Source organism: Hyaena hyaena, unplaced genomic scaffold, assembly GCF_003009895.1.
Source record: "Hyaena hyaena isolate Hyena2069 unplaced genomic scaffold, ASM300989v1 scaffold_231, whole genome shotgun sequence".
NCBI classification, from domain to species: domain Eukaryota; kingdom Metazoa; phylum Chordata; class Mammalia; order Carnivora; family Hyaenidae; genus Hyaena; species Hyaena hyaena.
The window spans coordinates 713543-740025 of NW_024080862.1; the positions used below are offsets into that span (position 1 = coordinate 713543).

At 53.3% G+C, this 26483-nt stretch overlaps 1 protein-coding gene across 2 annotated transcripts in view; it reads right to left on the minus strand.

The window, feature by feature from the left end:
• Positions 1-26483, minus strand: part of POC1A (POC1 centriolar protein A) — a 71015-nt gene that overhangs the window by 378 nt on the left and 44154 nt on the right. For both annotated transcript variants that reach the window (XM_039243723.1, XM_039243724.1), the window contains exon 10: positions 18103-18246. In XM_039243723.1, the coding sequence (XP_039099654.1) occupies positions 18103-18246 (144 nt within the window). The remainder of the gene's footprint in view (positions 1-18102; positions 18247-26483) is intronic.

Genomic DNA, 26483 nt, shown 5'->3' on the forward strand with positions numbered 1-26483 from the left:
AGGCAGCGGGAGGGCACAGTGAGGGAAGGCCGGCAGCAGGTCCCACAGACCTGGGTCAGAATCCCTGGCCCTGGTGGTCTGGCACTTAGATTGGGGTCTGGAACAGAACCACTTCCTCATCTGGGCCAGGCTTCTGTCCATAACCAACTGGAGACCATCACCCATCTCCATTCCAAAGGTAAGAAAACGACACCCCACCAGGGTCCTGCCTATGCCTCAGGCCCTTCACCTCTACACCTGAAGGGACTTCCCAGACCGGGAGGCGAGCCACTGAGTGACCCTGAGCCTAGGAGGGCCTCTGCCTGTACAAGTCCGGTGAGGACCACTGGAGGAGTATGTCATCTGGGAATTTGGCCCTAACTCTGCCTCTGAGCCCCTTTTTCCCTCTGCAATGGCAGGATAACGCCAAGCTCACAGGAGTCCTGGAGACTACGGGTTGACTCAGGATGGTGCTCAGCACTTCTTAGCTTGATCCATGTTGGCAATGCTTGTCATCGTGGCCTCTCCTGCACACCCAGCATGACGGCTGGCCCGCGGACCTAGCTGTCCAGCCTGCCCATGCCCCCAGCTGCTAGGGCTGCACGCGCCTCACGGGCCAGGGCCAGTCTTCAGATGTGGCTGCAAAAACCCTGCCCACGTCCTCTGGCTTTGGGGCAGCTGCTATCTGGGAACCAGTGTGCTCCCCAGGGAGCAGCTGGCCCACTGCCCTCAAGGACTCCCGCCCCGGGCCTGCCCACCAGTCACACAGCCAACCCCAGCCCTCGCCCAGCCTGACCCATGCTGGCCATTATGGCTGAGCTCACATTCACCCCATCAAGAGCTGGGCGAATGCCTGTGCGTGTCAGGCCCGCACGGGCACTGTGTGAGTCCGCTGCGAGCGAGGCAGGCTCGGCTCCTGTGCCTACAGCCAGCAGAAAGGGCTCAGATTAAGAAACAATACTTTCTACTAATTTTACCCATTTGTCTGTGGGCTTTCCCAAGAGGTTTTACCACCTTCCCTGAGGCTCCATGGAGGCTATGGGCCTTGGTCCAGTGAAAAGGAAACTTTCCTTTCATACATTTAATAAAACATTGAAACATTCTGGGAGGGAGTTTCCCCTCTAAGGCTGATATAAATTCTCACAGCATCCCGCACGGACGTCAGCCGCTCACGGAGGCTGCTCCTCCTGGCGGCCAGCCCTTTCTAACTGAGCTGGTCTGGGCTGCAAGAGCTCTGAAAAGGTGTGCTGCACCCTGCGAGGCAGAGCTGAGCTGAAAAAGAGTCACACTCCCCTGTGCTGGTCAGAAGCCGTCGAGGGGTCTGTACCTCGTAACAGTGGTGGCGGAAACAGCCCCTGGCTGGCCCAGAGCAGCATTCCTGGAAGTTTCCACTGGCTGCTGCGAAACTCGCGCCGAGCCAAGCTCCAAAATCATTCTTCATCCAGACTTTTTCCAATGGTCTCGGACTCTAGGCCACAGTGGGGGAGCCGGCCTGCTTTTCCTCTCTGCCCACCCGCTCCCCGTCCCTTTAAACTTTTTACAGGGACTGAATTTTCAAATGTGGAGGCAGCGGGTGCTGAGCCAATGTCAATACCAGGGGTGCCACGCATTTCATGAGGCCTCCACTTAGTTCCATGGGGGGGCCCATACTTTAGCTTGGTAGAAACAGGGCCATTTGTCAATATTAAATTTCTTTGAACAGAAATGAACTCACCTTTTTCATATCCAGACCCCTGAAAGGAGGGTGCCAGCCCAGTTTTGGGCCCTTCCTGGGGGAGCTTTGATGGGGTGTTTTGTGGCATGTTGTAGACAAAAAGGCTTTCACAAGTCCACTACTCCTCAACCCCACAGCTCCTGCTTCTCCCTTTCTCTCACTTCTCCCCTTTTCTAGCTGAGAAAGTCTCTGGAAGAGTCATCATCTCTGTGTTCTTTCTACTTCCTGTCTCCCCTGTGCCCCCGGCATACTCTGCCAAGATGCTGGGTGGCAGCCAGCGTCCAGGGATGAAGTCCACCAGGCCCTTCCAGCTCACGTTTAATCCCACCCAAGCCCCGTTTGAGCCAGAAGGATGGGCCAGGGAGAGGACGATTTCTGGATTTCTGTACGTTAGAATGTTGTCTGGCCATTCTCTGCTCCACAAGTTTTCTTGAATAAGCCTACTCTAATGAAACATTGGATTTAATTTTCATGGAAAATGGTGTCTCTCATGATAAAGTGAAACCTAGAAATCCCAACATCTGATTCTGCTGATGTGCCTTCCCTCCACCACGGGAAGGGTCTCCACAGCAATGGAAAGGTTGCCAGAGATCAAACACCCTCAGGGCTGGGGGTGCAGACAGCAAGAGGGCAGGTGGGCCACCTGCAGGGATGGTCTGGGCCACCATGGTGTTGCAGGCTTCCCAGCTGCTGGAGCCTGTGGGAGGAGGGGAAAGCATCTGGGACAGTGTGTGGGTGGGCGAGGGCATCCCCAGCAAGGACTGGTTCTGGGACATATAGCTGGGCCTTGTTCACAATGTGACCTCACCTGCTGCTTCAGAGCAATGTGCCGGCACCAAGTGTCAGGCCCACAGCAAGCCCCAGAATCATGTGCTGCCTCAGCGTCCAGAGGGCAGAGGCCGTGGCCCGTTCCTCTCTGCTGCGCAGGGCCATGCCAAGCATGTTGCTCTCGCTGCCCTGTGCGCTGGGTCCTGCCACACAGTGTCTGCAGACAAGGCACGCCTGCCCCGGACCTGGGGGAGGAGTACTACTGGGACAAACAGCTCCACAGTCTTCCTCACAACCCCCCACTCCCAGCCAGCCTTCTCACCCTCCTTTCGCTCCAGGCAAATGACAGCCGGCCTAGCAAGCAGCCCCTGGGCCCTCACGGCCCCTCACCTTTCTCTGTCCAGAGGAGCAGGGGGCAAGAGAAAGTCCCCGAGCAGCTACAGGCTGGGTCTGGTGGCAGATGGCAATGAGGGAAGCAGCCGTGCTTGACCTGGGCGTTTATGGACCTCTGCCTTCTCGGCAGGGCAAAAGAAACATGGAGAAAGGGCTGAGGAGGCCAGCGTTCTGGCTGCTGGGCAGACCTGTCTGGGCCATCTCCCATCTCCCAGGACTCCTGCAGGATGGGGTCCAAACACCTCCAGAAAGGTCCCTCCTGTCTGTTGACCTTGGAGAAACCAGGCAACTCATTCCCTCTCCCCGGCCCTTGTGCCATCCGGGCAGCTGACTCTGGAGTCCCCTCTGTAATTGAGATGTGGAGCCCAGACTCCAGGGGAGACTGATGGAAGGACCCAGGACAGGCCCTGGGGGCTCATCCTGATGACTGCTGACACACACTGCTCTCGGCAGCCAAAGTTCATGGGGGTGCTCAGGATCATGCCACGCCCTCTTTGACAATCCTTCAGGGTAGGAGCCTTATCATCCCCAGTTTTCAGATGAGTAAGCCAAGGCACAGTGAATTAAGCAACTTGCCTAGAGTCACACAGCTTATAAATGACAAATCAGACCGTGACCATGGCAGCCTGGATCCAGGGTTTGGGCTAAGGCACTGGGAGCTGCACCTTCACTTTGTCCCCATCAAGCACACATAAGGTGAGATTAGGCCTTATTCCTCCCCACTCGCTCCGGCCATGCCTGAGGGCTATGGCGAGGTAACCCCCGAGGCCCACATGTACACCCCCACCCCCAGGACTTGCCCTGGTCACTGCTGGGTGCTGCGCCCTTCACAAGACCAGCCTCAACTAAATAAGCCCTGAACCATGGGGACAGGAAGCAGAATTCAGACCCCATACCTGGACACTGTCACCCTTGCCCAGCACTGTCCTCTTTCAAGGTCATGGCCTTCACCTGCCAGCCATGGGGAGGCCTCATGGGACAAAGTAACAGGAGACTCAGAAATTTCATCTTCAAAGTCACACCTGTCAGAGGGTCACCTGGGGGCTCGTTTCTGAACCACCTTCTGCTGCTGTTACCAGCAATTTCCAGGAAGCCATAGCTCTTGTCATGGGAAACAGTACCCTTAGAAACATTCCTGTTTGCTTTGAATGTACTCTGTTGTTTCTTTAGACCGAGGCTTGGTGCACTTGGCCTGCTGTCTATTTTTGTAAATAATAAAGTTTTATTGTCATGCCCATTTGTTTACGTATTGCCTATGGCTGCTTTCTGGCTATGATGGCGGGTTGAATAATTGTGACAGAGAGCCTATGGTCCACAAGGCCAGATATTTACCGTTAAGATATTTACCGGCCTTTGCCCTAGACTCTTTACTCATCCATCCCCCCTGAGCACCCCTGCGCTGGCCGTGTCACCCGGGGGGACAACGGTGCACACAGACTCGGCTGGGCCTGCAGGGTGCACACCAGTCTGCAGGGGCAAGTACCAAGTGGCGGTAGAGTCCAGCAGGGTGTGCTGGGGAGAACCGAGGGGTCTGGCCTGGGCAAACAGCCCTAGGAACGGAGGGGTGATTAAAGGCTAAGGAGGAGTTCACCAGGTGAGCAGGGCAAGAAGGGCGCTGGGGCCGAAGGATCACCGAGCACGGAGCCCTGAAGCAGCAGGGAAGGTAACGAGCAGGAGGGATGGACCAAAGGGGGTGCGTGTGCGGGAGTGAGGAAGAGCCCCGTGGAGGCAGGAGATGGGGCCGGGGCCTCCAGGCCATGCTAGGTGGTGGCGGAGGCCTTCAGCCTCAGAACAGAGGACAGTGCTGGTGGTCCTAGGCCGAGTGGGGAGCAGACCCTTCTGGCTGCCCCAGGGGATGTTCTGCACATGGCTGTGGTTAGGTGTCTGGAGGCCTCACCAGAGATAACCAAGGAAGTATGAACCCCCACCACATGGTGGGAAGCCAGAGGCAGAGGGGAGAAGGAACCATTCCCTGAGGCCCCAAACAAAGGACAGAACACAGGACAGGGGGGTGTGTACCAGTGGCACAGAATGGGCTCCCACAGGACAGTTGAAGTGTGAGGGGCGGGGCAGCATTCCCAGGCGGGCGTGGCTGCCTGAAGGCTCCAGAGGAACCTCCTCCGGGAGAGGCATCCTCTTCAAATCCTCACCCTCCCGCCTAGGGGAGAGCAGACACTGATCTGTCCCGTCAGGGCAACATTAACAGGGCAAGTGGCTTCTCTCACTTGCAGTTCAAGCAGTTCATGATGTGTAAGACGGTTCACGTAACACCCTGAAGGGCCTTCTGAGTGGGGTCTAAAAATAACTCATTTTAAAGTGACAGGCTTGTTTTTTTAGTCCCCTAAAAACTGTAGTGATACCTGACAAGGTTGCATCAAAATGCCAGTCTTCAGCCACACGTCTGGCACCCAGAGCCCCCAGCTCCAAGTGGGAGACAATACAACACAAGGGACACTTCGACAGACACTGTGGGTCTGTACCTCGCTGCCTTGGACGCCTTTTCCCTACCAGTACCAAAGTATCAGATGCCCACCCGCGGCTGCGGGGCTCTGGGAGCTGGAAGATTCGAGCCAGGCTCCCACACTGGCGCCATGCCCACCGATGGCCAGTCCAGGTGCCCTGCGTGGGGCAGAGCCTGGGGGTATGTATCTCCACTGACTTTTGAGGTGGCCAAGGGGAGAGTCTCTACTCCTGATGTGTGACAGGGACTGAGGCATCTGAAGTGTTGCCAGAGGCCAAAGTGCGTCTACGGGGCCTCTGCATGACTGTGCTGCCCAAGAGGGCTGGGTGCAAGGGCTGGGAAGCCATGACGCTCCCACGGGCTCTGTGTGGGCGTTGCATGGAGGAGGCGCGAGTCCAGAATTCCCTGAGAGAATGAATCCCCCACCCTTAGAAGTGAAAGTGGTGCAACAAAGCAGAAGAAGGGCAGGTGGGGCTCACCCAGCGCATGGAGGCCCCGCTCGCTTCCTGGAGCACTTTATGCTCCTCTCATGACCACTCTCCCCCTGCCAGTTCTGCCATCATACTTTCCCCGGGCTTGGTGGGCTTTTCCTTTGTCCCTTCTTTCTCCAGTGGACTGCCTACTTCCCAGCCCCCCACTTCCTATGGCATGACCTCCCCTTCTTTCAGCCCTGCTGGTCTCTTTTTTTCTCCCCGAACTGGTTTTCTCTTGAGGCAGGCTCGTCCTGTATTTCTTTTCCCCTCAGCTCTTTCCCCTAGTACTCTTTTCTACCTCCTTTCTTTTTTTTTTTTAATTAAAAAAAAAATGTTTTATTTATTTTTGAGAGAGAGACGGGGTGTGAGGAGGGGAGGGCGGAGAGAGAGGGAGGCACAGAATCCAAAGCAGGATCCAGGCTCTGAGCTGTCAGCACAGAGCCCGACGCGGGGCTCAAACTCACAAACCTCAAGATCGTGACCTGAGCTGCCAAAGTCAGATGCTTAACCTACTGAGCTACCCGGGCGCCCCTCTACCTCCTTTTTAGTCTCTTTCATCCCCTTTTCACTTGTGTTTGGGGAGAAGGCAAGAAGAAAAGGAGCAGGATGGGTTCAGAGAGTGAGCTCCAAGTGAAGCCCAGACCCCTGACATGGCTCACCTACTTTGGGGCTGAGAGATCTGGGAAGGAGAGCTCTGACTCTGATGAGGGTCTGGGAGGCCTCCGTGAGGAGACAACAACCCGAGACAGGCTGAAGGAAATGTGTTCCAAACACAAGGTATAGCAGGTGCAAAGGCCCTGAGGCACAGAAGAATATGGCACTGCCGAAGAGGTCATTGTGGTTGGTTTGGAGTAGGTGAACAGGGAAGAGTGTGTGGTGGCCACAAGGAAGGTGGAGGAGAGGCCCTGGGCCCTTAGCCAAAAAGGGGCAGGAACAGGGAAGCTTCCACCCTGGCACTGCCTTATCACACTCACAGGTCTGAGCAAGTAGAGCCAGTAGGATGGTGCTGCTCCTGCATGCCTGTGACCAGTTTTCAGAGCTGGTTCTAGAGTAAGTCTGGGAGGCTCGGCCTGGGAACTGACCACGGCCACCAGGTGCCATAGCCAGAGGTGCAACGGAAGGGAGTGAACTGGTACTTCAGAACACCAAACAAGGGCAGTCCCTGTGAGCCAGGGGCCTTCCAGCAGCTGCTTCTCCTCGTAGAGCACTGCCACTACTATCGTCTTTGCTGAAAGCCTCTCTCCTGTACAGCCCACGTGCAAATGGAGCAGGAAGACTGGAGCCATAACTTCCACAAAGCCCTGAGGGGCCACAGCACACCAGCGGGGCCCTCCTGTCAACCTCACCCCCCTACCCGTTTGTCTGGTCTGCCACATGCAGCAGCCAAGAGACTCTGGCTCATAGGGGCTTCTGGGCACTGGCATGGCCGCAGCACTGGTCCTGTCTGGGCTGGCTTTGGCGAAGCTGCTCGACCGCGACAGTGAGTAACGTTTTGGAGGAAAGGGGAAAGACGGAAGGTAACCAGCCAGCCATTCTATGTGCATTTCTCAGATATTCGGCCAGTTCCTTCTGGAATGCTCCTGCACATGCAGGCCTTGCTCCAGGCCTCCCCGCAGCACTCTCCACTCCTGTCTGTCTCCAGCGCAGCCCTTCTATCCCGGGGCCCTCCAACCCCAGCCGGGACACTTCTCCATGTCCACTTTCTGCTCTGAGCAGAGCCCTAGCCCTCTTAGGTGGTTTCTATGGTCAGAATCCCCTCCTGGGCCTCCCTGGAACGTGGCCCAGAGGTGGACAGGGTGGCTGGGCCAGACAGCAAACATCCAGCCACAGGTCCCCTTGAGCACTCTGCCAGGCTGGGGGCACCGAGGCAAGGAGAACTAAAATGGGCGGCAGTGTAGCAGGAAGCCAGGACACTGGACCACCCGTGTCTGAAGGGGGCCAGCAAGGTGAGAGGGTTAAGTAGCTGGGGTGGGGGGTGTTGCCCAAGCAGGTATGGGGCAGGGCTGCAACGGCGTGGGGAAAGTCAGGGAGAGAGCTATTGGGTCAGGGTCGGGAGAGAGCAGTGCTGGTGGTGAGCACCCCTGGGCGCCAGAGCAGTGGGCGCTGCGGGAAGGGCTGATGGGGTGCAGGAAGGCAATCACATGACTGGACCGTGCCCTTCTCAACCCCTCCGGCTGCTGAATCAGGCTGGGCAGCACGCTCACATCAGGGTTCTGTCTGATGAGTGTCCTCACCAGATCTAGGCAGGCTATGCCTGCCCCAGGGCCAACATGAGATGGGTGCCCTAGGCTCTAGGTGTTTCCCTCTTGGTGACTACTCTGCTCAGGCTCCACCTTCCGCCTCAACTTCCTGGGACTCCTGGGTCACCCTCCACCTCCATGCTGCTTCTGCCATGTCCCTTTCCTGTCCAGGAGCTCTGGGATAAAGGCCGAACTCCTTGGCATAGCATTCTTATGACACTCATGTTGCCTGTTCCTACTGCTCTGACCAAAGCCACCGACCAAAAGCCCCACTCCAGCCCTCTTTCCCCAGAAGTCCCCCTCGGCTCACCTCCACACTTGGTGCCTGCCCTGCTCCTCTCCCAGGATGTCCTGGCCATAGCATAAGTGCAGACCCTTGGTCCCTACCTTCGTCCTGTGTGGTAAGAGCACAGGCTCCAGAGCTGCGCTGCCTGAGTTTGAATCTGAACTTGACTGCTGACTTACTGAGTGGCCTTGGACAAGTTATCTGACTCAAGGCTTTAGATTCCTCATCCATACACTGCATCTCTCAAGGCTCCATTGTAATACTATATCAATAGCTAATATTTATGTGGCCCTTGCTCTGGACATGGGGGTGCACTGTGGGCAACATGGCTCCCCACTTCACGGGGCCCATGGCTGAGCTCTGAGTGGAAGGGGTCTCGGGCACAGACGGGGCCTCATCAGGCAGCCTGTGGTCAGTCCTGGTAGGGTCTGAGCCATCAGGGCACGTGGTGGTCTGGCTGCTCCTTAAAGTTCTCTTCTGACGGAAAGTTCCTTTTAATCATTTCCAGGCTTGTGGTTGATTTGGCTCCTCTAGACGGTCTCCCACAGGGGCTGGGGCATCCCAACCCCTTCCCCCCTAGACAGAAGCCAGAGTACTGGTGGTAAGTGTCCGAGGTGTCCCGGGGCTAGGGAGAGGGCGCAGCTGCCCAGCCACACTGCTGGGGGCCCTTGTGCCAGGCTTCGGGGAACATCCTGGCACTGGCTATCGGCTCAATGCCCATCTCGACTGTGCCGCACAGAATGTCTAACTTTCCTTTCGTTTCATTGCAAAGATGGAAAAATGTGGAATTAATCTCCCCTCTAGCATGGTTTTGACTTCACTCAGATTCTAAAGATCTAAAACAGATGCAATAAAAGGGGAATCTCTTTGCTGTGGGGTCTTGTGAGCTATCAAAACAAAGTGGGGCTGCTGGGCTCAGCGCCTGCACAGCTCTGCCTTGTCTCCTGCCAGCTCCAGCTTTGTCTGTTGGTGTATGTCAGTGTGTATGTGTGTATGTGTACACACGCAGGGCCCTGTCTTGCTGATGGTGCCCTGGCCAGCCAGTTGCCACATGTCAGGGGTGAATGGGGGCTGGAAGGGCCAGCCTGGCTTCAGGGTGCTGCTGGTCTGAGCCCAGCGCTTCCCACCAGCCAAGGCTCTGCCTCTCCACCCCAGCCTCTGTCCAGCACCCAGTGGTCCGAGGCACAGGGGCCTTCAAGTCAAAGGTGCAAATGGCTGGCCCTCAACAGCCTGCTGACATCCATCATGCCGGCATCATGAGGACAGTGGTGTTTGTCTATTCTTGCTCACTGTGGTCTTCCTGCTTCTAGGCACAGCTCCTGGCACATAGTAGGTGCACGCTAAGTGCTGGATGGACAAATGCCAGGCCCTGAGTTCCATGAAGATGCAGGAATTCAGGTACTGCACCAGCAAGCCCATGTCCCCAAGCCTAGGGGCAGCCTTACTCTGGAGATGAGCCCACCTGGCTGGTGAGGGACACTCCCCTCAGCTTGGGCCTTGGACCTGGCAGGCTTGAGGGGACAGCAGGGGAGGAATTAGAGGGTAGGTAGGCCAGAGAGACCCCTTGTCAGCTGGGCCACAGCAGGATGTGGGGGTGTGCAAAATAGGATGGGAGTCCAGGAAGCAGTCCACTTCCTCTCCTTCCCACCTCGGACCTGATTTGATGAGGGCTAGCAGCTTCAAGGCCTGAACTTCAGAGAGGAAGAAATGGGAGATTCCCTCTCCTGCTGACGTCTGACATGCTAACTTGCCCAGGATCACACACAGCTGATACACAACAAAACATGTTTCTAGAGAAATTCCTCCCAATCTCTCTGGGCTCAGCAACTGTCTTTTTAACCAACCCCCTTCACCCAAATGTTTGCTAACAACACAAAATGAGCTTTTGTTCCTCGAGTCCACAGGTCCATGTTTCTGTTTCACATTATCTCAGGGATATAGGGTTTCTCTGACGTTTTTGCATCCCCCAGCCCCCACCTCTACCGAGGATTAGCTCTCTTCGGGAAGTACATGAAACACTATTTTCTATTGGTGAATTAGCCATGGGATTAAAGAATCTTGGCTAATTTACCTTCCTTGTGGCTTTAGAGCAACTCCTTTTAAATGAACACAGGCTTTTCCATATTACTGCTTACCCCCAAAAGAGAAGCTATAAAAAGTAGATCCACTCACCACTATCCATAAAACCAAATGCTCCTGGGACCCAGGGGGTGCTACCCACACCAGGACAAAAGTTCTGAGCTGTATACCTTGCCCAGACTGGCCTGAGTCCAAGCTCATCTCTTTGTCAGCCCTGGGCAGGCCACCAGGGAGGCAAGGGTCTGCCAGGGACAGGCCCTAAGGTGCAGGAGGCCAGTCACTGCTCACCCAGCGCCTGTGCTGTACTCTGACTCCGGGGTGAGTCCAAGCAGGGCTGAGCATGGGCTGTGAACCTTGGCTTTGTTCACCTCCTACATTCCATTTCTTCAGAGGTTGCCTTTCCTAATAATCCATAATCCAAAGTGTTAGTTAATTTACCACAACTTAATAAAACACAATCATCCCAAGTCAGAGAGACTGTCAGGTAGCTTGCTGGAGGCCTCAGGACAGCCTGGCAAGTCAGGCTATAGCCCTGGCCAAACAGGACCACCCCAGGGAAGAAAGGCTCAGGGGCTCCCCCTGCCCTGCTAAGGAGCCAGCGATCCATGGAGGAAACCTAGCCTCTCATCTTGGATGGTTTGCTAAAGCCACCAGCCGGGCCCAGATCAGAAAGGGGGACATGAAACCGCTCTCCCAAAAGGCATGTCCCACTCAGTTTAAAGCTTCTTTCTGCTTTTTTCTCCTCCACCCAGGGAGAGGGCCCTCCACAGGGCGGGTGGAAGGAAGTGGCAGACCTGACTATAGTTTTCCCTGATGCTGCTCTAGTGGCGGGAGAGTGCCAAATGGCCACAAGGTCAGCTGCGACTTGGTTCATCACAGAGTCATGAAGGCCTACTTGGGACTGCCTTTTACAACCAGAATACTCACAGGCCCCTTCTTGTGGCCTGTACTTAACCCTTCCTTGGATGGCTGTGGGTCCACAGAGGAGAGAGAGCAAACCACCTGGGGGTCCATATCTTCCTTCCCTCCTCTAGAGTAATCCCAGAGTCAGTCTGAATGAGATGTCCCTGCATGAACCTTCTTATCCCACTCCTGCCCCCATGCCCCTCCCCTGGCCCCAGGCCTGCCAGGGCCTCACAGGAGAAATCTCGGAAGACTGTGAACATTCCCAGGCCCTAGAGGTAACCGCAGCCATCCCAGGCCCATCTGGTGGGCGGGGGCCTTCCATCTTCAGCTTCTCTGCGGAGGGGTGCTTTTTACCACAACTACAGATGGCAGAGAAGATGGAGCTTGAGCCTGTCCTGTCTTTGCGGGCTGCTAGCCATGGGAGCCTGTGGATGAATTGCCAAAAAAGAGCAACAGGGTTAGGAAAGGGCCAAGGCCCAGCCCCTCTGCAAGTGGCTAGAGTCAGACCCCAAGTATGCTTCTGACACAGACCAGAGAGTGTCCTGTCCCCAGGAAGCAGCTTCTTGACAGAAGAAAAACAAGTCTCGTGTCTCCAAACCCCAAGTGGCGGGAGTTCAGGCTGTTCTGAACTTGACTTTGGCCCAAGGGTAATTCTTGAATGTCTATACGGAGGAGGACAGCTAGACACCCACTGCACTATGCAGGCCAGGTGGCCAGATGTGCTGATGTGGGGAGTGGGCTCACTTTTGTAGAAACCACCACCCCATGCCACTGCCCATGTGAGTGTGTGCGAGTGATGAGGAGCTACACACACCCTATAAACAGGGATCCTGACCGGGAGGCAGGGAGCGGCTGGGCAGGGTGCCTTTCACTCTATACCTTCCCAACAAATTCAGTCTGGGCGCACCTGAGAGGGCTGGCCCCCAGCTAAAAAGGCAGAACTGCTTTAAAACCTGGAGTGAGTTTGCACGAACAGCTGGCCTGCCCAGGGAAGAGGAGCACTGAGGAGAGTCCCAGAGAGCGGTCAGGCAACTCGGCCCACGCCGAGGGCAGGCCCAGCGTTCCCGCCTTCCCTACCAGCATGAAACAAGGCACCTCACACAGGCGGCACATCAAATAGGGAACCCCCAGGACTGTGGGGTTTGGGGGGGGAGGAGTCAGGATGTCTCAAAACAAACAGGACATTCTATCCAATTCCCCAAAGCACACAGAAAAAGTCCTTAGCCTTGTTGAGTTAGGTCTGCGGAGCTACAACAACCTGGATATTTCACAAACTCAAATGTCAGGGACCCAGACTCCCTGCTTCCCACTGCATGCATGTTCTGGTCCCGGAGCCCAGCAGCCCCTGGTGAGTCACAGGAACCCAAACGTGACATCACAGCATCGCTGTGGCCAGCCTGAAGCACGGGTGCCATAAAAAAACATAGTTGGAGCAGGAATTTTCATGGCTTGGTATTTTTAAAAAGCAGCAAGATGTGAAACTGGAGTCGAAAATAACTCTGCTGTGGGCTTCTGAGGCAAAACCACCAAGCCGCTTGTTGGGCCAGGGCCCCTTGCTGCAGCCTCCCCAGCTCCTGGGCATGGTCCACGCCTCTGCGCCCCACCCCTTGCCCTTGAGGAAGACTGAGGGACTCTGCAACTCTCAGACACCACCCAAACCTCTGTCACTCACGAGTCCGCAAAGGAAGCGAAGGGAGCCAACGCGGGAGGTGAGCTCATGCAGCAGGGCTAGTTGTGGAAAGCAGCCTCTCCCTGCTCACTGGTGAGTTTTCCAGCATCTGTGAAAGGGTCCCCTAGGTCACCCGACACACCCCCACAAAAACATGAGGGGAAAGGTCAGGGCCTCTGTCTGGATACATGCTGAATGTCCATCACCAAGCAGACAGGCCTGGCAGCCACAGGGCCCACCCTGGAGTCCTTCCTCCAGGGAAGGGAGATATAAAGGCGACTCATGAAAAGAAGGCCCTGAGGGAAGTCCTGGCCCCATGTGAGATGCTGACCCATGGGACAGGTGGATGGGCAGTGCCTAAAGGCTCCCCTGTATAGAGTAAGCCTAAGGCTCACTCAGATTCACACAGATGGAAACAGGCAAAGTTGGGCCAGAGCAGCTGGGGCTTCTGACTCCTGGTCTTGGCCTAGTGCCTGGGTTCAAGGCTCCCATCTAATGGGCCCCATGAACCATCTCTGATTTTCACCAGCCCCTGGGCACCCCAGTTCCCTGTCACCTCTTGGGCTCCCCTTCCTGGACCTGGGGAGAGATCTCTCCTTTTTCTCCCTCTTGTCCTAGCACCTACCAGGACCCCTAGAGTCTCACTGGCAGCTCAAGAGCATTCCTGGGACTCAAGTCCAACAGGTGCAGAGGCCTGTGGAATGTCCACTCCTGGCACTCCTGTGTCACCTGGCCTCCCTGGTGCTTTCCCACATTCTCCTGGGAGTACATCGACTTCGTGCTGTGCTTCATGAAATGGCTGGTGCCGGCCTAGCTAACCAGGAGCTTCACAACAGTGCTCAGAGGACACGAGCTGGCTTGACTGTCCCCTTTATAAGGGAGGAAACTAAGGCTCTGTGGAGCAATGTCACCTGCCTCAAGTCACCCAGGTGATGAATGGTGGGGTTGGTCCTCAAATTCAGGAGGGCAGGTATGTCCAGGCTGATGGGCAGGTGGCTCACTCTGCTCCCGAGCTGGTAGGGGTGTATAAGGTCAGAGAGACCCCGGCTGTTCAGAATATGGCATCCAGCTGGGATCAGGGTCCCCAGGAGGGGATTCCTCAGTGAAGGAATCCGCAAAGCCCCCAAAAGCAACTTCACAGGAATAAAGAGGGGTGTCTCCTCTATAAAGAAGGGCCATGGCAAGGGGTGTACTCTCTGGCCAGGGACCAAAGGGTTGCCCAGCTCTGTGATCACAAAGCAAGAACGTCTTGCCTTAACTTCCAGGAAGATCAAGTTTGACTTACAGAGGGACTCCTTGATGAAGCCATCCCTGACTACACCAAAACTGTCTAGCAGGGGAAGGTGGGAAGCCCCAGCCTACAGCGGGTTGAGCTCGGGATCACCCAGCATCCCGGAGAAGCCCCAGGCTGAGTGACCCCTGGGGCCTGGCCCAGGCACAAGCAGTTACTCTCACCCAATCCGCACCCGGCGTGATACCGGCTGCTGGGCACCAGGTGGGAGGATGACATGAGGGCCATGAGGACCAGCCCTTAGAAAGTTGTAGGTCTCAGATAGACAGCAGGGGAGGAAGATGACAATGAGGACGTGATCTCCACACTCTGTAGACCTCCCATCTAAAACACACCATAGGAAGACCTGCCAGACCAGGCCAGTCCAGAGAGCATACCACTCCAGAGATGGACAAAGACCTGTGGACCCTTGCAACATGTTCCAAAGTTATCGCCCCAAATGGGTACATTTTTGAAAAGACAATGTATTTATTTTATAGAAAAGGTGTTCCTAAAGAAATAAAATGGTAAAGGGCCACCTGGGTGGCTCAGTCAGTTAAGCTTCTGAATTCAGCTCAGGTGATGATCTCACAGTTCATGGGTTCGAGCCCAGAGAGTCAGGCTCTCTGCAGTCGGTGCAGAGGCCACTTCAGATCCTGTCTCCCTCTCTTTCTGCCCCTCCCCAGCTTGTGCATGCAATCTCTCTCTCTCTCTCTCTCAAAAATAAATATTTTTTAAAAGGTAAAACAAAACAAAACAAAAAACAGTACAACCCCAAACTGGGAGTCAAAGGGCTGTATTTTGGATGCTGCACATGCCCTATGGACAGTTTGCTTTCCTTGGGATGACAGGCCTTTTGGCCTGGGAGAGAAGCCACCCAGCTCACTCACTGGCCTCAGACACAGAAAGGGCTCAAGGATTAAAGGGAACTCGCCACCCCCACTGTGAGGCTGAGGAATGGCTCTCCTGGGCAGGGAGGTAGTAGGAAATTGGGAGAGCTATTTCTGGTGCCACTGTGATCCCCCCGCAACCCCTGCCAGGCCTTGAATAATGTAAAGGGGCAGCATATGGCACTGCTCAAAGAGCCTCACTCAAGCTGATGCATCTAATCCTTACAAGAGGCCCACGAAGTGGGTACTATTATCATTCTGTGTTCCAGACTTAGAAACTGAGGCACAGAGGTTAAATACCTTGCCCAAGGTTACTGAGATCTGCACCCAAACAAGCTGAGTCACATCTTTCCATGGGCACACTCAGCTGCCCAACCTCTGGGCCCTGGGGTCCTGGGCCTTCACACTGGTGTCAACGGGCTACGAAATCCCAGAGAGGGGGACTCGATCCCTGGGCCACACCAGCCTACTTAGCAGGAGGCTAGGCTCCGAGGACAGGGGGCTTCCGTAACAGGGCGTCCTGCTCGTGTCACCCAGGGGCTGGAGGCTCTGTGACTCACTAGGCAAACACCCCCAGTCACTGCAGCCCCCACAGTACTTCCCTGGAGGATGTTCTGCAGGATGGAGGACCAAAGGACCCGGAAGGCAGTCTGCCTCTCAGAAGCCTCTTTGAAGTAGACTTCCTTGTGGGGGAGAGGAGGGGCAGCGAAGGGGTGAGGTAGAGGAGAACAGCATGATTCAGCCGACTCTGAAGTAGGAGCCGGGATTGGGGTGGTTGACGGCACCTCTCCAGAGCAGAGAGGCACATCGGGATGGTGAGGAGCACTCATTGAGGAGGCAGCACGTGAGGCCAATACCCACAGACCAAGGAGGCTCAGAGCCTGCTGAGTGACCTGCATAGGTAGCTATATACAGCGGAGTTACCTGGCTCTAGGCCTCAGGAGAGCCTCCAGAGAGGAGACTGCCCACGGCCAGGCTAGTCAGAAGAGGAGGGAACTCCCAGCGCCACTGGGGACAGCTCTGGCTGTGGCTAGGATACCTCAGCTAGAGCCCCAAATCCAGGAGAGGAGGTAGGCCTGGAAAAACCAGTGCCCAAGCTCAAAGATAGCATCAAATTAGCACAAATGCACCTCTTACTGCTTTGAATATGGGCTGAGGCCTCAACTGGGGGCTTTATCTGTGGAACCCAAGTTTCCTCAGGATGTGTCAAGTCCTTCAGGAACATGTCTCACTTGGTGGCATTCAGGAATGCACACTGTTTGGCAAAGCAGGTGACTGGCTGATGGGCCTGGCATCTGGTTGGGGCGGAGTGCTGTTTGGATCTGCCATGGGGCTGGACAGTGCGAGGTAGGACAAGGGTGCCCCAGAGCCATCCAGACCGTGGGCCAGCGGCCCAGGCCACAAGAGAGCCTTCATTATTCTCCGTGATGCCAGTTTCTTACAAAGTTATGATCACACGCTGAACTGCTAACACATAACAGAACCTCCCATGTGCACTCCTGAAATACAGCGATGGGAAATGCTTTCAGTGCTACACTCCAATGAAGTGATCCAATGAAGCTATTTTTAACCATCTTCTCAGACTTAATTTCCAATTTTATCCTATAAAGTTCTAATGGATTCCACCTCCCCTGATCTCTCACTTGACAAGGCTGTGAAGAACATGAGGCGGGCCTGGCAGTTTCTGACGCATCTGAGGTGGGGGATGTGCACACTGCTCATACCTCTCTCCTAGCACGTGCCTTCTCCTTAAGGGTGAACAGGCTTTCCAAAATGTCTGTATGATGTGCCCACAGTCCCCCAGCTCCCAGCCACTGATGTCTGACCTTTCCCTTCAAATGTCCTTCCTTCACTGGGCCCAAGGTGTGCAGCACCAGCCGGGATGCTGGGACACACCGTGGACCATGTGACATGATGGAGAAGAGCTTTTCTTACTTGGCCCCAGATCCAGAGGGAGGGAAAGGACACCACGCCACTTCAGCTCCATTCCCGTCAGAGACTCAAGTGTCCTTTGCTTCTTTCCACAGCCCTACTCTACCCGTGAGCTGGCACAGAAGAAGGTGGTCTGCACCCACAGCCCAGGTGGAGAAGGGGTCTGAGGATCCTGCCTTGGCCTCGCCACCACCACCACCTATATGTCCCAAGTCAGCCAAGCTGGGCCTTTTGTCCACTTCCTGAATATGCCCGTGGCCCCCTCCAGTCCTGCAGGCAGGCTGCTCCCTCTGCCAGGGCCGCTCTTACGCCCACGGTGCTGGCTGCCACCTCTTCCCCGGGCATTTTGCTCTCACGGAAACTGCTGCACTATAATTCTATATTAGGACGTATGCTCCAGAGGCCGTGGCCCATGTTCATCTTGATGGCAGTGGTCAGCACCACAATATAATGCTCAATATAATTTATTATAATGCTCAGTAATATTTACTGAGCATCCACCTAGAGCCAGGCATGAGCAAAACACTACCCACAGATTCATCTCCTTTAATCCCAACCACAAATGTGGGACATGGAGTTCACGGCCACTGCACATCACACAGGAGCACGCCAAGGCTTGGATTGCTGAAGGGATTTCGCCAAGGTTGCTCAGAGGATAAGGAGCAGTGCCAGCTCGAACCCAGAGCCTGGGCTCCGAGACGCCTTGACTCACGCTTACGGTTCCCTGGCACGTCCCCGGGTGCCCACCTGGCGATGGACAGTGTTTCTTTCAGAGCTCTGTTGCAGCCCTGGCCAGCCCCGGGAGGGTACACCCTGGCAGGATCCAGCATGGCTGATTTTAGGGTCCAGTGGCCTGGCCGGGGCTTGGATTGTTCTGAGATCCAGGATCTCAGGGCAGGCACTGCACTTTATTAATTTGGCTTGGAAAGTAGGTTTATTATGATTATGTTTTTTAAAAATCCAGCATTTGCTGGCCAACTTCAAATGGTCCAAATGCCAGGCCAAGTGCAGATGGGGGGGATGCACGCGCGTCACGGCCTACCTGGGTGAGGACGTCCAGCTGGCCCACGATGTGCTCCAGCGTGCTGGTCAGCGTCTGGGGCATGCTGGTGGGCTCTTGGGGCTGGCTCTGCACCGACTCCTGACTCCTGCCTCTGCCTGGAGGGACAGGAAAATCCACTTCTGGCTAAAGACAACGAAAAGAAAGGGAGCCCTTCAGTCCTCATTCAGTGCTTAAAGAAACACAGAGAAAGGAGCCCCTCCGAAGGATTAAGTAAAAAACCACCAGTAAACTAGAGAAAATGAGTTCCAAATACTGGTGAGAAACACAGTGAGGTTGTACTCCCACATCCAGGCCCCATGCCCCCTTCCAGGACTTCCTTTCTGAGCAGAGGCTGAGTGAGGACCGCAATCAGAGCATTTGGCAGTGAGGGCCAGAGGGGTTTGGGACCGACGTGTGGTGGGCCAGTGAGCGCCCTCCGCTGGCTCCTGGGGGCCATCAGGGAGGCCAGGCCAGCTGCTGGCTCTTTGTACCGCCCACACTCTCCAGCAGGCATCTCAGAGTCCAGAGACCCCAAAGTCCAGCCTGGCTCTGAAGCCACCCCTCTTCCTGGTCAGCTCAATGCCAATTTCCCACCCCCCGTGCGGGGAGAGCCTCGCACTGGGGGGGATGTTCCAATCCGTCCTAGTGCACATCCCCTGGGAAAATAGGCATGCTGTGTGAACATCCTGGCCAGATGGCTGGTGGGAGTCGGAATCCACAGGACAGGCACCCTGGGCTCTTTAGACGGGGTTCCTTCCGAGAATGTGAGGAATCAGTGTTTCTGTGTAAGATCCTTCCGCTCCCAAATGCAGAAGCCGTCCTAACCTCTGCAACCACTGAGCATAGTGATTTCCTATGGGGACTCATCTCAGTCCCCCATGAGTCCCCCCAAATTCAGGCACCAGTCTACACATGGATGAATGGTTCTCCTAGCCTAGGAAGCGCTGCACACGTGTTCAGCAGGGTGGGATTTCCAAGGACACAGTCAGCAGATGCTCCAGTTTGGTTTTGGAGATTCTAATTCCTTTGCGGACACAACGTACTTGGTGAGGCTCACACTCTTGGCCTGGTCCAAAAGCACCAGTAACCCATAAATGCAGCCATACTTAGGGCTCAGGGCTTTAAACCATGACCTCACTAACAGCACTAAAAGACATCTCAAATGTCACCACCTCACTCCCTGACTTTGCTAGTCCTCCAGGGCTCTCCGCTGCCTTTGGTAGAAAATTCAAGACCCTTGACAAGGCACCTCGCCTATCTCCTTTCACAGTTCCCCTTCTGCTTCTGCACCCTCTCGCCCAACTTCCAAGGTCTTCCCTATTGGGAAGGCCCCTCATCCACCCTTACTTTCCCATGCCCCCAGCATCCTGTCCTCTACTCATTTTGCAACCCTGAACTCCTTTTTTTTAAATCTTTTTTTTTTTTTAATGTTTATTTAGTTTTTTGAGAGAGAGAGAGATACAGAGTGTGAGCAGGGGAAGGTCAGAGAGAGAGGGAGACACAGAATTTGAAGCAGGCTCCAGGCTCTGAGCTGTCAGCACAAAGCCTGACATGGGGCTTGAACCCATGAACTGTGAGATCATGGCCTGAGCCCAGGTCGGCCGCTTAACCCCCAGGCACCCCTGCAACCCTGAACTCCTGATCAGAAGCTCCCCTGTGCTCCCACACCCTTGTGCCCCACCCCAGCCACTGCATCTCAAGGGCCAGGACACATGAGGGGGATGAACCAATGCCGGCCTGCCCACAGGGCCCGCTGGCTGCCCATCCAGGCGTCTGTGTCCCTCTTTCTCCTGCCCACACTCATCACCCCTCTCCCTTCTGAATCTAGGACATTACTGAGTTCAAAGTTTGTCAACCACCCAGATCCCACAGAGAGGTTACTCCACCCGGCACCCCTCCAACCCCCAATGCTATGGCCAGTGGAGTAGTATACTGGTTATGACTGGGTTCACCTAGGATGCCTACACACCGGCCTAATGTCTGGTCCCAAAAAGACTGCCTGCATACCTGCCACCAGCACTAGCTTCCATTTCTGAGTCTGCTTATCTCTTGGATGAACCCACAGTGGCTGAGCCCTAAAGAGATGACCTGCTCTGGACATGCTCACCTGAGTGGGCATCAGAGTCCTTGAAAAGTATCACCCCAGGAGAGGATTCCCACCCAGCCAAGGCGGGCAGTTTAGCATGTGGACCCTACTGCATATCTTCCTTTGTTAGGAAAGCGTTCCAATCTCAGAAATAACAAACTCTCTAGTGCATGTCCATTTGAACCTGGGAAAATACAGGCTTTGGAGGTAACAGAGAACTTGAATGTGAGACACTCTTGAAAAAAGGAACAGTGCCATGGGCGTAAGCCCACTGTGGGCATGTCTGCTGTAGTGCCACAGTCATTATGTAAGACCCTAGTCCACCAGCGCTGGGGCTCCAGGCCTCTAGGAATCAATGCCCTTCACCAGTGAAAGTCCTGACAGTTATAGGTTTGGTTTTTTTGTTGTTTGTTTTTTTCTTCTCTTTTGTAAGGCGAGTGCTTGACTTCAGCTTGATCGCTCAGGCATCCACTTCAAAGAGGCATCCGCTGGAAGAGTGCTATCTTGAATAAACACACTGGCAGCACACGACTAGATAAAGAGCCAGGCCACCTCCCACCACAGAGGCTCCTTTGTCTTAGAGATCTTGGCAGATTTTGATAACTGACCATTGGGCCACTTGTTTTTTCTTAAATTCCCACTCTTAAGTTTCAAATACCAATAGTAAGCCCTTAAAACTCCCAGCCCCTACTCTCAACCCCAATAAAAGTAGAACCCCAGGTCTATGCACACCCATCCTCTCTACCCTCCACCCTCCACCACGCCGTCTGGCCTCATGTGTGCTATTCCTAGGTCCTGTAAGTAATAAACCTTTATTTTTTCAAAGTTTCCTGATGGTTACTGCTGATGGGCGTCTTGTTTCATATAAGAACTACAAGGGGCGGTTCAACCACAGCACTAGTTATTGACAGACGGGCACACAATTTAGATCCTAACACCTATCCAGAAGTCCATCCGAAAAGGAAACATTTCAGAAAGTTTGACCAGTCTCTTCCTCACGGCAGCAGCCCCCAGACATAGGTGGGGCTGACATCAAGCTCCTCCACTCACCCGCAAGGTGGCCCTGGGCAAGAAGCTCAGCCTCTCTGGGCCTCCACTTCCTCATCCACGAGATGGGGGTGATGATTGGGCCTGCCCCTCAAAGGGCTGGGCTGTGAAAGGCACTTATCTGAAATCACCAGCGGGCCTTTCTTGACAAGTGGCCACAGCCCTGTGCCCACTACTTCCAAAGGACCCCCACCTTTCGGACATGCACACTCTTCCTTTGGACAGTGAGTTCCCTGTGGCTCCCTCAGGAAAGGCCACGAGGAGGAGGGTGGGAGCCAAGCCCTCTGTCCCGACAGCCAGCAGCATCCTTGAGGAGTGGTCAGACGGGCGCTGCCTGCTGCCTGGGAAGGACGGAATGGAAATTCTGAGTGTTTCTGAAAAACGGCCCAGAAACTGACAGTGCTGAGCCGAGTCTCTGGATGCCCAGTGATGAGGGGGTGTGGGGGGAGGAGGGGTGAGCACCACTGACTCGCAACAGGAACCCTCCTTCTGAGCCCAAACTGAGCCAGCTCCCAAAGTGCACTGAGGACAGCAGCCGTGGGCCAAGCCAGGGACGCTTGGGAGGAAAGGGAAGCAGGAGCCACTATAAGTTTTCCCACCTACTCCAAGCTTTCACAGGCTGCGTCCATTTTACAATCAAGGAGACTGAGGCTCAGAAAGAAAGTGACTGTTGGAAGATTCCCAGCCTCAAGCCTCACTCACGAGGTCCAGGATCCTGCCCACCCCAGGCTACTCCTCTGGCCACACTATTTGGTCCTTGTCCACCAGGACATAGCCCTTTTCTACTTCCTTGTCTGCTTTTGAGAACAGACACTTAACACACCACTAGGCCAACGTATAAAGATGGCGGTCACTGCTGTCTACCTGTTACCTACCATGTGTCACTTCACTTAATCCTTACAGGGGCCCTTCACAGCAGGTATTATTAACCTTACTTTTCTTTTTCTTAAGTTTATTTATTTATTTTTGAGAGTGGGGGGGAGTGGGGAGAGAGAAAATCCCTAGCAGGCTCCAAGCTGGCAGCATGGAGGCCAGTGTGGGGCTTAAACCCACAAACCGTGAGATCATGACCTAAACCGAAATCAAGAGTCGGACGCTTAACTGACTGAGCCACCCAGGTGGCCCTTGACCTTATTTTTCAGATAGGGAAGCAGGTTCAGGGAAGTTCAAATCTTGCTCAAAGTCACCCAGGAAACGACAGAGCTGGGATCAGAACCCAAAGTACAGGCAGTTCCCTGACAGGCAGCTTCTGACAGGTGACAGAGCCTGCAGTTTTGCTTCCATGGGCCCAGATTCTCTTACATCCTGTGTTAAACACTTTTTACATCATTCCCCCACCCGCCTGCCCTGGAATGCCTGCCCGGCACAGAGCAGGCTCTCCATACACACTGGACGCCTCAAAGGGCCAAGCCCACCATGGTGACATTCCTGTGTAATGAAACTTTCCCAAGGCAAAGGGCCAGCAGCCCCACCTGACACAGCATCACAGCCACTCACCTACACTCCAGCACCCTGGAGATGTGGCATTTCCCGGAGCATGGCAAACACGCAATAAGCAAGAGATAAGATGACGAACAAGAGTGGGAAGGGACACACGTGCCAGGGCCGTGAGTAATGACAGTGACGAAATAACTGCAGCAACATTGAAGGAGAAAAATCCTATCAGTGCTTTGCCCATTCAACATCAAAGGGTCCCGGGGCCCTGCCTGGTGGTTCGCAGGTACAGCACGCATAAGTAAAGTCACATCAGACCACACGTACACACCTGCAGAGCTACACCAAGATGTCATCTTTCACTTTTGCCAAATATAAACACCTTATTATTTATTATTATTTTTTATTTTAGAGAGAGAGGGAGAGACTGTGCCAGTGGGGGAGAGGGGCAAAGGTGGGGGGGGGGGGGAGAGACAGAGAGAGAGAGAGAGAGACAGAGACAGAGAATCTTAAGCAGTTTTCACACTCAGTGAGGAGCCTGACACAGGGATTGATCCCACAACCCTAGGATCATAACTTGAGCCGAAATCAAGTCAGCCACTCAACTGACTGAGCCACCCGGGCACCCCAAATATAAACATCTAAACAACAAAAGAAAAAAAAGTGGGGTGTTTGGGTGGCTTAGTAGGTTAAGCATCCAACTCTTAACATCAACTCAGGTCATGATCTCATGGTTTGGTTTGTGGGATCGAGCCTCGCATTGGGCTCTATGCTGACAGTGCTGGAGCCTGCTAGGGATTCTCTTTTCTCGCCCTCTCTCTGTTCCTCCCCCGCTTCTACTCTCTCTCTCAAAATAAATACATGAACATTAAAAGGGGGGGGCACCTAAGTGGAGTGACTCACTTGGTTAAGCGTCCAACTCTTGATTTCAGCTCAGCTCGAGGTTTGTGAAATAGAGCCCTGCGCTGGGCTCTGCACAGACAGCATGGAGCCTGCTTGAGATTCTCTCTTTCCTTCTCTTTCTGCTCCTCCCCTAATTGCATGCTCTCTCTCTCTCAAAAATAAAACCATTAAAAAATATTTTTTAAAAAAGGTGAAAACTCAGGATAGACAAATCTATTTAACTCTGTGGAAATATCACTTGGGGTCTGTAGGTGTCCCCTCTCACTCCACCCTGGTGTGGGATCCTGGGCTCTCACAGTGGGTTGTCTCAGTTTCTTCTGCTGCCAGCCTATCACAGGCCACCAGGAACTCACACTTCAAGATACAGATACGGATAAGGAGCCTCTGTCTAGGATGTAGAATCTTGGGTAAAACATTAACTGCATCCTTACAAGAAAAACGCCAACAATCTAAAAGAATCATAACTTTGTTAAATCAGAGAACTGAAGTCAGAAAGCAAATAGCTAGCCTGAAATCTAAGGAAAAGTGGACTCATCTAAGGAAAACAGGAAGTGAACATCAGCTCACCTCTGGCAAAGCATGGGAGGAAGGGACACTGGGTGCTAGACACGTGGGAGGAAGAACGGAGTTAAGCAACAAACTGCTAGAGGTGAATGTAGAGAGGGTGAGAGTGAAGAACCCCTGGGAGCCACAGACACAAGGGGAGTTTGCACCCACTCACAAGTTTTTCACAGACTTCCACTGGGAATTCATGAAAAAGATTGGGGACAGGGTAGGAGATGGGAGAAAACCATCCTTGAGGGTACAGACCCAGAGGAAGGCAGTTGACACAGAAAAGGCACAAAACCCTAACAGGACCCTTCTCCCCTATAGAACAAAACCCATAAGCTATTAGGAGAAGAGCAAAGACAGATAAAACCCCTCTGCCCTTGGTGGGGAGAGGCAAGAAAACCACCCTGAGCCAAGATCATTCAGGCTTCCTATGGCTGAGGGAAGGGATGGATTGCTAAGAATGCCCTACTTCTGAGACCCAGGGATACAGAACCTGCCTAAGACTAAAGCTGGGGCCAGGATAACAGAGAAGACCTGCAACAAAGTCAGCCAGCACCAACAACCTTGCCACCAGCAGCCTGTTGCCAGGGGAGGTGTAAGAGCATGAAAATAGATGCCTTCTGAGGGACAGGCCTCCAGGGAAGGTTGAAAACAGGGGGGTGAAGCAGAAACATTGAGAAAAACCCCCCAACATCCAGACCTCACCCTAAGTACACAGTAACACTAAACTCAGCTCAACTCCTGATAACTATTTACTTCTGTCTTTACAGTCCTAACCATGATGTATAGCATTTAATAAAAAATAGCAAGACACACAAGACAAGGGAAAAAACCGCACTGTCAGATAGAAAGTAATCAGCAGAATCAGATGACTTCAATGTTGGTACTATCAGACATACAATTTAAAATAACAATGACTAACATGTTAACGGCTGTATTAGAAAATGTGGACAATACACATAAACAGTTTGGAAATTCCACCAGAGGTAGAAATTACAAGAAAGAGTCCATAGAAATGCTAGAAATAAGAAACCCAGTAACAGAGATGAAGAATGGCTTTGACAGGCTATTTGTAGGCTCAGCTCAGCTGAGGGAAATAAATCAATATCCTTAAAACATTGATCAATTCCTCAAACTGAAACACAATGGGGGGTGGGGGAGGAGACCAGAACAGAGCATCCATATAAACTGCGAGACAATATCAAATTGTCTAACATGTATGAGTGGAATCCCTAGAAGGAAAAGAGAAAGAAAAGAGACATTTCTTATAGACCAAATTTTCTGGTAGTGAATTCTTTCAGCTTTTGTCTGAAAAAAAGTCTATTTCTCTTTCATTTTTAAGAGATATTTTTGCTAAGGACAGAATTCTACATTGACAGCTTTTTCTTTCAATATTTTCAGATAATTACTTCAGTGTCTCCTGGATTGTGTAGTTTCATATGAGAATTCATCTGTGATTCTTAACTTTGATCATTCTGTATATAATGTCTCTTTCCTTTTGACTTTCAAGATTTTCTCTTAATGTTTGATTTTCAAAAACTTGAATATAAGTTGTGCAGGGTTTTGTTTCTGTTTTTTATTCATCTTGCTTGTCCTTTCTTTGAGCTTTTAGGATCTGTGGTTTGACATCTTTCATTAATTTTCAAAAATCCTTGGTCATTATCTTTCTAATAGCACCAAAAATCATGAATTTTTAGAAAGTTTATTTATTTTGAGAGAGAGAGAAAGAGAGCATGAGGATGAGTGGGAGAGGAGCAGAGAGAGAGGGAAGAGAGAGGATCCCAAGTAGGCCCCAAGCTGTCAGCATAAAGTCCACCTCAGGGCTTGATCTCACAAACTGTTGAGATATGACCTGAACTGAAATGAAGAGTTGGATGCTTAACTGATTGAGCCATCCAGGTGCCCCTTAGGGAATTTGTTATTACATTCTTATGGCTGTTATAACAAATTGTCACACTTGGTGGCTTAAAACAACAAAAATTTATTCTCTCAGAGTTTTAGAGAAGAGAAATTCAAAATTAAGGTATCAACAAGATCCCTTCCTTCTGGAGGCACTAAGGGAGAATCTGTTCTTGCCTCTTCCAGCTTCTGGTGGCTCCAGGATTCCCTAGTTTATGGCTGCATAACTCCAGTCTCTACCTCCATCTTCACATGGCCTTCTCTTCTCTCTGTGTATCTCTTTTTTTTTTGTTTTTTTTGTTTATTTATTTCTAGGAGACAGAGAGAGACAGCGTGAGCAGGGGAGGGTCAGAGAGAGAGGGAGTCACAGACTGAAACAGGCTCCAGGCTCTGAGCTGGCAGTCAGCACAGAGCCTGACGCGGGGCTCGAACCCACGAACTGTGAGATCATGACCTAAGC